The sequence below is a fragment of the Gopherus flavomarginatus genome, chromosome 16 (genome assembly GCF_025201925.1).
Source record: "Gopherus flavomarginatus isolate rGopFla2 chromosome 16, rGopFla2.mat.asm, whole genome shotgun sequence".
NCBI classification, from domain to species: Eukaryota; Metazoa; Chordata; order Testudines; family Testudinidae; genus Gopherus; species Gopherus flavomarginatus.
The window spans coordinates 17,269,853-17,280,245 of NC_066632.1; the positions used below are offsets into that span (position 1 = coordinate 17,269,853).

Genomic DNA, 10,393 nt, shown 5'->3' on the forward strand with positions numbered 1-10,393 from the left:
AGTTGAACAGAGTACAGAGGACTTGACACAAAATCAATGTATTTATAACACATACCTTGCCAATTTGCTGCGTTTGCTGCATATGTCCCTATGGGGTGAAAAGACAAACGCATTATTTCGACATTAGAAGAATCACCCAATGGTATTCAGTTTACAAAGGCTACGTGAATGTCACTCAATTTAATGCCAGCAAAAAATATTATCCTTTCACATAAGCAGAAAAGAAAAGGCTCTCAGAAGTACGGGCTTGTGAAAATGTAACAAGTAATGGAGAATTAAATGGAAAGTTGTATTATATGAGGAAACATTTCTGATTTATTTCAAGAGAAAGCTGGAGATACAGAAATACCGTACCAGAACCTCAGGGTCCAATACACTCAGACTATCCAGTAACAAAAACAAATATTATATTCTTCCCAGCTTATGGTTCAAAAAGAAAATCTTTGTTGCATTTCAATAAATATTGAAATATTATTTAGCACTATTATCTTTAGCCCATGTTTACCATCAGCAGACCCAAGATTATTAGCTGACTCCAGTTCTATTAATACTACCTCAAAGTAGGAAATCCCACAAAGAGGAACTGTAAAAGTGTAGTATTGCTTCACAATCACAAATCAGTTCTCAAGTTTCTCAGTGGAGGCCACAGGGCATAAGCAACTACAGAAATTAGACTCCAACTCTTTATTAAGGACTCCAGTTTCAACAAATGCTTATTGGAAAAACCATAAATGAAAAAGTGTCAAAGTCAACATTTAATAAGATCAAAACACTCTTTGAAATGTAGAGGAGGGATATAAAGAGATCAAGTAGTAGGACCTGATCCAGCAAACACCTGGGCACATGTTTAATTTTACTACCGTAAGTTGCTCACTGAATAAAAGTTAAAATGTGCCCATGCATTTGCTGAATCAGTGCCTAGGTCTGGAAAGCAACCTTCCAATATAAGAGCCCAGGAAAATGATGGAGAGATGGAAGGGCAGACAAACACCACCACAGCACAGAAGTGAGTATTCCTTGAAAAGTTGGACTAAATATTTACAAAAACTTACTATACTCAGTGTGATTACAGAGAAGGGTAAAAGCTATAAGCCAAAAAATGAGAAATGCTACACTTTGTTACAGAACATTAGAAAGGAAAAGGCATAAAACAAAAGTTATTTTTTTTAAAATGCAATTCCCTATGTCAGCTTGAAATATAAATGAAACTTACCTTGAGCATTGGTGGCAGCAGTGCTCCAGGTGCCATAACCTGTAGAAATAAACAAACATATTAAGCTACTTTAAGGACACACTACTCTTTCCCCAGGGTCTTGTGGAAGGAAGGCTACCCTAGAAACTAGCATTAGTGATTAGCATGGTTTTTGTTTCTTTCTTTACCAGTTTGAGGGAGGGAACTGAGTTTACTTTTGTTTGCATGAGTATTACCACCATTCGGCATCTGGAGCCCTGGGTCCCTGCTTTTAGAAAACACATTGCTAAACACAAAGAAATAAATAATCTCCAAGTGAAAACAGGAACATTGAGAAATTTAAGAGAATCCACATTTTATAGGAAAATTCTTTTCAAAATAAGCACTTTTTTGCCGTTATAAACCTACCTAAGCCAAGACAGTAAACCTGCAACTATTCTGATTTCAAAATCAGTCAAGTAAGTCTCTAATGAAAAATTGGGTGACTGAACTACTACCCAAATTCAAGAACCGTTAGCTAGAATGCTCCAAATGCACGGGAGTGACCCTGTGCACTCAGCTAATACATATGTTGCTACCCTGATGGAGAAGAGATAGAAGGCAGAGGACTGGTTTTATTTCTCAATTTCTTTTTGGCTACCAATCCTATTATTAATTGAAAAGAAGACAATGTAATTTTCACTCTAGTAATCAAATAATTCATCTCTCTCTTTCCTCAGTTCTGGACTCCACTCCTTTTCCAAAACATCTAGGTATGCTTCAGCAGCATCCAGGGCCATAAACACCACAGAGCTGGCTGGATGAGGATTCCCTTTGCCCTCTTTCGCTCTGGGCTATAAATTCTGCTTTGCCTTGTAGAGACTCTTGCCCCTAATTTAGTTTCACTTCTAAATGAGGAGAATTTAGTCTTGAAATTTAATGTATATATTTTTAAAATAAAGGATTCTGTACATTTACTTACTGAATTCTCTATTCCAAAATGCCATTTAGAGCAGGAATCCTGAGAATTTAGAAAAGAGCATGCTGGATATTTCCCTACCATAATTAAAGTTAACTTGGCAACTAAATCTGCATTTTCATAAGAACAAATCCACACCGATATTACTAAACAAAGAAGAAGCCCTCAGAGTCTCTAAAATGTATCCCTCCAAGAGGAGCTCAGCAAGGAGTACTCTCATATAACAATTATACTAGGAGCATATAAGAAAGTACATCTCTAAAGGCTACTGTAGTGCTTCTGACAACAAATGCAACAGCAAAATAGGAATTGCAAGGTTTAAAGTCACATAAAAATGTTTTTAAAATGGGCTCTTGCTTTACAAAGTCTACATGTTTTGATGTTTGTTTACTTTTAACATTTAGGCTGTTCACATTATACATTTCTCTCAGGATGAACATTAGTTACTTTTACTTCTGTTCAGCAGTTTCACTTTCCAGTTTTTACATGCTAGAATTAGGCTGCTCTCTTTGGGCTGCCCAGGGGACACTGCAGGGAAGGTTTAAATCCAGTCAAAACACACTAGTGCATTTTTTTAAGTTAATGATTAAGTCTCAAACCTATAAATGCTATGTGTACGCAGACACCTACAACCACAGAACCCTAGTTTTGAAATCCATCACTTGAGTGACTGGAAAATAATCCTATTATAAATATGAAAAAAAAAAAAGGGGGAAGCAGAGAAGAGCAAATATTTGTATTACAATGAAACTTGGAGAGCCCAAATCAGATCAGTGTCCCATTATTCTAGGCACTGTCCCTATCCAGACTGTAAGGCAAAGAGTGGGAGGGGAAATGGAGCCAGAGGAGAAAGTAACTTGCCCATGTTCAAAGACCTCAAGTCTGGAGTCCCAGGCATTGCTCTAGTCACTGGACCACAAAACCGTAACACACAGAATATTAGCTCAAGTCTGAAAAATCCCCAGCATGGGTTTTTTAAATACAAAATTATGTCACTCTAAAGCTTACTTAGTAGTATATACAAAATGTGGAAGACCACAAAAGACCGAAGTAGCTCTACAATATACCCTACAGCCATTCTCAGTTTTGATACTCAGTGACAGTCTGCAGAGGCTACTCGGCCTAACATGACACATCTATCTTGGTCCATGGTTAGACTGCTCTGTATGCTGGAATGTGGAGTATTCAGTCTGCACCTCAATATCTTGACAAGTTGTTAAAGCAAACCTCAGTCAGGCATTACTTATAGACATATCATGAATCTAATGTTCTTGTTACACAACTGGAGAAACATGGATTAGATAAAGCAATTATAAAACTGATTTTCTAACCTGTTTTAAATCCAAGTTAAGAGGACAACCATTAACAGTTCAGCATCAGCTTTGGAATCATTTGTTTAGTGGAGTCAAGAACAAGCACTAACACAGCAGCAGAGAACAAATTGGTCAAAGCTGTGATAAATACAAAACTGAGACTAATCACTCCAGAGAGGAGAGAAGAAATTCAACACAAGATGGAAAGTCCATCTTGTGACAGACAAAGGGTACATCTACACTACGAGATTATACAATGTTTCCAAAAATCGATTTCTGTAAAATCAGAATAAAGTCAAGGCCACGCGGCCACACTAAGCACATTAATACAGCAGCGTGCGTCCATGTACTGAAGCTAGTGTCGACTTCCAGAGCACTGCACTGTGGGTTGCTATCCCATAGTTCCCCCAGTCTCCCCCGCCCATTGGAATTCTAGGTTGAGATCCCAATGCCCGATGGGGCCTAAATTTTTTCACAGATGGTTATGGGTAAATGTTGTCAGTCAATCCTCCCTCCATGAAAGCAACGGCAGACAACCATTTCGCGCCCTTTTCCCTGGATTGCCTGGGCAGACACCATAGCACGGCAACCATGGAGCCCATTCAGCCTTTTTTCACTGTCACTGTATGTCTACTGGATGCTGCTAACAGATGCGGTACTGCAGTGCTACACAGCAGCATCCCCTTGCCTTTGCAAGTTAGCAAAGATGGTTACCAGTCATACTGTACCGTCTGCTGCTGTCATGGGTGCTCCTGGCCGGCCTCGGTGAGGTCGGTCAGGGGCGCCTGGACAAAAATGGGAATGACTCCCCAGGTCATTCTAAGGGAGAGTCAGTCCTGCCTAGAATATCAAGCAAGCCTACTAAAGAACCAGAGAGGCAAACAGCTGCTCCAGGTCAGAGCCCCAGACATCCCACAGAAAAGATGAGCTGCATGCCATTCTAGGGGATACCCTGCAACAACCCCATCCGTTGCTTCTCTCCTCCCCTACCCCTCCTGGGCTACCGTGGCAGTTATCCCCCCATTTGTGTGATGAAGTAATAAAGAATGCATGAATAAGAAACAACACTGACTTTATTGCAAGCAGAGATCAAAGGGGGTGGAGAGGGTGGTTGGATTACAGCAAAGTAGAGTGAACCACGATTCTGCACTTACTCAGCCTATAGCTGAAAATGGGAATCTGTGACAAGCATTAGGATAGAAGCAGAGGCTGGACTGAATCTCCATTTGTGAATGGGCCTTTGGTTGATGCTGGTAAAATACAAAATGTCCCAGGATATGTATGTTGGGGGACAGTTCTAAATGGCAGCTTAATTTTTTTATTTGCAGCAAAATGTAGAGGACTAAGTATCTGATTGTGATCGCTGGTAGCAAGGGTGTAGGCGCGACCGTGCGGTGCTGCTGACTGGGAGAGCAGCCTGAGTCAGAAGCGTCCAGCTGCCATGATATCCCAGGCAGGACTGAATCTCCATTAGACAAAACTTAAAGAAGAGAATGACTGGGAGTCTTTCCCATTTTTGCCCAGGCGCCCCCAGCTGACCTCACTGAGGCCAGCCAGGAGCACCACGGGACAATGTCGACGGATACCAGTCCTACTGTACCGACTGCAAGGCAAGGGAATGGTGCTGTGTAGCGCTGCAGCACCGCGTCTGCCAGCAGCATCCAGTAGACATACGGTGACATTGAAAAGAGGTGAGAAATGATTTTTTTCTCTTTGCTTTCACGGGGGTGGGGGTGGGGGTGAGGGGCCTGATATATACCCTGAACCAGACGCAACAATGTTTTTGACTCTTCAGGCTTTGGGAGCTCAGCCAAGAATTCAAATGGTTTTCAGAGAGCGCGGGAACTGTGGGATGGCTACAGTCATCAGTCGCCCCCTCCTCCGTGAGCGTCCATTTGATTCTTTGGCTTTCTGGTACGCTTGTCTCAGCTCCTTAAGTTTCACACAGCACTGTGTTGAGTTCCTGTTATGGCCTTTGTCCATCATAGCCTTGGAGATTTTTTCCAAATGTTTTGGCATTTTGTCTATTGGAACGGAGTTCTGATAGAACAGATTCCTCTCCCCATACAGAGATCAGATTCTGTATCTCCCACATGGTCCATGCTGGAGCTCTTTCTTGATTCTGGGACAGCACAGTCACCTGTGCTGATCAGCTCTCCATGATGGGCAAACAGGAAGTGAAATTCAGAAGTTCGCAGGGCTTTTCCTGTCTACCTGGCCAGTGAATCTGAGTTCAGACTGCTGTCCAGAGCGGTCACAACGGTGCACTGTAGGATAGCTCCCGGAGGCCAATACCATCGAATTGCGACCACACTAACCCTAATTCGAAATGGCAATACCGATTTCAGCCCTACTCCCATCAGGGAGGAGTACAGATATCGATATTAAGAACCCTTTATATCGAAGTAAAGGGCTTTGTTGTGTGGACGGGTGCAGGGTTAATTCGGTTTAATGCTGCTAAATTCGAGATAAACTCGTAGTGCAGACCACGCCAAAGTTTAACAAAACAAATGCAAACTTCATTTGAGAAATGAGGACCAAGAGCCACAAATACAGAATGTGAAAACACCCACTCAAGAATGGCGCTTCAAAGAGAGCTTGGGGTGCAGTCCAGTCTCAAAAATGCCCATGTCAGTGGTGAGACAAATTGGTTCAGTGACTGGAGCCTTGCCTTATGGATTCACACTTTTGGTACTCTTCTCCCTGCAGCAGGGTGCTGAGTGCCTGTCACAGAAGTGTCTCCCCACTCCAATATTAAATCACAAATTGTAATGAAAATCTGTTTTTTTAAGTGGGGATGAAAAACAGGGTCTAATGGAACACTAGTTATAGCTTCAGATGTGGAGAAATACTCTCTCCCCATAGTAAAAAAAACGAATAAAACCTATATTTACCTATCTTACTAAAAGATAAATATGCCTATTTTACAGAAGGACAAACAACTTTCCAAGGGTCAGGAGCCAGAAATAAGTCTCCAGGTGTTGAGGCTCCCATTGGACCATTTATTTAGCTTGTTATTTATCTTAACGAGAAGATTAGGGAGGTGACTTGATTACACTGTGTACCCCAATGTGAATGCTTACAAATATTGAATAATGGACTCTAACAGACAAAGGTATAACATGATCTAATGGCTAGAAGTTGAAATTAGACAAATTCAAAAATTTGGAAATAAGGAGTAATCTGACAGTGAAGGTGATTAATCACTGGAACAATTTACAAAGGGTTGTGGTGGATTCTCCATTACTGATGTTTTTTCAATCCAGACAATGTTTCTCTAAAAGATCTGCTCTAGGAATAATTTTGGGGAAGTTCTGTGGCCTGGGTTGTCCAGGAGGCAATGGTACCTTCCAGCCTTGCAATCTACGAATCTGAGACAAAGCATCTTCTAACATTCAGCCTCCTGGTTCCTTATAAAACAGATATGCTGCAACTGTAAATCACATTCATCACTGGCTTTGGTTTTATGATTGAAACAGTCTGCTAAGTGAACTGCAATCAGCTTTTGTTGCATTCTTTGCCATCTACAAGGGGAAATGCTTTTCACTAAGGACTTTGGAGACATTAAAAGAAAGCAATACATGTTTTGGTCACAGCAGCATTCTGAACTGTCCAATAGTCAGCAGCGTTTCAATCCAGGTATAATAGGCAATAGTACTGAAAACTACCTTTTGCTTAATCCTCCTATGTACAAATTGTTTTCCTCACCAAAAAGGCGCATTGATAATTATGACAAGGATAAGGATGACAAGTTATGTGAAGTTCAAGGAAATTAATATGTAGAGTTTTAATCCTTTGTTCCAAGTCTGTGGCAGAATACAACTGCACAAAAATATGTAGACGATAATTATATGCAACAGCTTAAAAAGAAATAATTTAGAGTTAAAATAAGAAGTGCCTAGGTTAGTGGGCAAGAAAAACTTAAGTAGCCAACCAGAGATGGGCAGGGGTGGTTTTGGGGTTTTTTGTTTTTTTTTAAACCTTATCATCTAAGAACATACTCGCCACCTACTGGCATCTACTATCATGACAAGTGACAATGCTTAGCATCTACATATCACTGTCCTAACATCAAAGTGGACACACAACAGCCTAATATCAATAAACTGGTATTCTTTGGAATAAAATGAAAGGTATTTTCTCATAGTTTTAACAATCTTCATACAATCTTTTGGCAGCCAAATCAGCTGTCTTCATGAATTCCACCCATTACTCTCTACTGCATACACACACAGATTTGTTATTGTACTCATAAGGAGGAAAGTGTTTTAGCTTATAAACATACTCAAATATACATTAAAATGTGTTATCTAAAGAGCTCAGCACTGAAATTATCATTTAAGAAAATGTGCTAGAGTTCCATTAGGCATATATGTAGCTTTCATACAAGATCTCAGAACATACAAATGTTGACAGCTGAGAACCAAAACCCATCAGAAACCTACATAAATTCCCTTTTCTGGGCCATATCTGGCATTGATTTTGTTCCTTTCAAGCACATCCTTGTTTTCACAGTTGGTGGTGGGTAGCTGTCACGAGAAACACCAAGTTTGAAACACATAAACTGCCAACTTCAAATACTAGCAGGTTAACAGACTATGATGTTACTGAGCTTCTTTAAGGTGGCAGCAGTGTTAGAGGAGAGCACTGAAACTATGTTACTATGGCATATAGGGGATAACAGGATTGCACTGGAGTGCTCTGCTTTGTAGTGGTGGGTGAGGGCAAGAGCTGTTCTGGTCTGAGTAGAAAATGTGTGTATACCGAGGGTTTAAGAGGTCTGCTCTGGAAAATAGGAATCGACAGACTGCTTACTGGACTAGATAGACCACTAGCATGATCTAATTTTTCACAATGAATGGCATGTTCCTATCCCCAAGACAGGGAAAGCTGCCTCCCACCAGTCAGCTTGTAACTTAAAGTTTGAGGATTTTTCTCTGTATTTTTGTCATGTTTACTATAACAATTCCAGATATTCTTTTCCATGTAACAGGAAAGTATTTGGGGTTGCATTACAGGGCTGCGCAGGGGGGTGGCTGAGAGGAGGCAGACGGGCCAAAGCGCTCCACTGTGGGCTGCTGCTGGGATGAGGCAGAAGCTGCACTGAAAGGGGGGAGCCGCAGCAGTGGGGACAGAGAGAGCCAGAGAACGACACAGGGCAGGGCATGGCGCTCTCTGGCCAGGCCTGAGCTACAGGGCTGGGCGGAGGAGGCTCCCCCAGGCGGCCCTGTGAGTGTTGAGCCCAGGCCCACACCCATACGGGCGGGCGGGACGGCAGCACAGCACATAGGGCTCCACTGGAGCAAAGAGGCGGCAGCAACTTCTCACGGCGCAGAGGGCCGCGCATGGGACCGCAGAGGCCGCGGGGACGCGCACACGCGGGCGGCCGCCATTTTGTGTCGTCTTCAGAAATGGGACCCGCTCCATTTCCAATCCCGGGAGAGGAAGGGGCAGTTCCTCCCCCTCCCCCGCCGGGGGGTCCTGCTCCCCACCGCGCCGCTCCTCACGGTGAGAGGGAGATGGACAAACTCCCACACAACGCCACCCCCGCTCCGTCAATCCGCAGGGGTACCTCGCTGAGAGGCGGCTCTGACAGCCAATCAGCACCGCCATCTCCACACGGTAGGCGGGGTTAGCTCCGCCAGGGGGTAGGTTCCCCCCAAGTAAACGGGGCCCGCGCCAACCGGTAGGCGCCCGCTGCCCCAGCGCCCGCCGTATGACTCCAGCCTCACTCCGCACCGCTTGTTCGCTTTACTTACTGCCGTAGCCCTGATCCATGTCTCCCTCCGCCGTCAGCCAAGTCCAACGGCTCCTTCGCACTAACCGCACGCCCTTCCGCTCACGACGCAAGCGCCACACGCCCGTCGCCCATTGGCCATAGCCGCGATCGGGTACCGCCCCGAAAACACCCTATTGGACGTACTCCCGAGTTCCGCCTCACCCATTGGTCGAATTTCCCACAAAGCACCGCCCTCTCCCAATGTTAATTGGTTAGTGCTTCTTCACCGCCCGTATGTTCGAGAGATCCCATTGGACTAGACCATTTATTCTTTGGTGACCTCGAGCGTTCTCCTTGGCCCGTTTCTGTGCTATTAACCGTCAATCAAAACTAGTGGCTGGAAAATGAAAGGCCGCCATATTGGAGATGCTCTCGGAGGTTCAGGGAGCGGTGGGTTGTGGTGTGCCCCACAGCCCCCCCTCTTCAAAGTGTGGTAGCGCCTGGCCTGGCGGGCGGGCGGGTGAGAGGTGGGGGGGCCAGGAGCCGGATGGACCCCTCAGGGGGAGGCTGGAGCTGGCTGGGGGTTCCAAGGCACACGGGTGGGGGAGGGGAGGATGGGCACGTGCGGCCCCCAGGCTGTGGCTCAGGGCTGACACCCACATCCAGACAGCTGTGCAGCCCCACCGCGTGCTTGGGCCTGGGTGGCAGCTCGGAGCCTGTTGCCTCACGGTGATTTCATCACAAGTTAATAATTCTGTGCCCGGGGGACCTCGCCTGCACAGGGCGAGGCGGCTTACCCATTCCCCTGAGCGTGAGAGCTCTGCCGCTGGGAGTCTTCATCCCTGGTAGGGCCACCACAGACCGGGCAAAGGGTAAGGGCCAGACACAAAGCAGTTCGCTACTTCTGGAGGGTGGAGGTTGAGCAACAGGCCAGCAACCTATTGTGACCCTAAGCAAATCCCAGTGCCAGAGGGAAAGGGGCTCGCTAGTATATGGTAGCGAGTTTCAATGGGCCTGACTAGTGTATCCCAATTCGCTTATAGCATAATACGAATCGAATAACAGTCATGTAGGGCAAAGGTGCAGAATCGGTGGGTGCTCCAGGGCTGGAGCAACCATGGAAAAAAAATGGTGGATGCTCAGCACCACCAGCCAATCAGCTGTTTGATGGCAGGAAAGAAGGGCTGCGGGAGGGTATGGAGTGAGGATGG

At 44.7% G+C, this 10,393-nt stretch overlaps 1 protein-coding gene across 1 annotated transcript in view; it reads right to left on the bottom strand.

Annotated features, from left to right (window-relative positions):
* The window catches only part of AKAP8 (A-kinase anchoring protein 8), a 30,773-nt gene extending 21,442 nt beyond the window's left edge, over positions 1-9,331 (bottom strand). The window contains exons 1-3 of the mRNA XM_050925841.1: positions 9,223-9,331; positions 1,214-1,252; positions 56-88 (exon numbers count right to left, since the gene is read on the bottom strand). Coding sequence (XP_050781798.1) covers positions 56-88; positions 1,214-1,252; positions 9,223-9,241 — 91 coding nt within the window. The 5' untranslated portion in view covers positions 9,242-9,331. The remainder of the gene's footprint in view (positions 1-55; positions 89-1,213; positions 1,253-9,222) is intronic.
* Between the last annotated feature and the right edge of the window lie 1,062 nt (positions 9,332-10,393).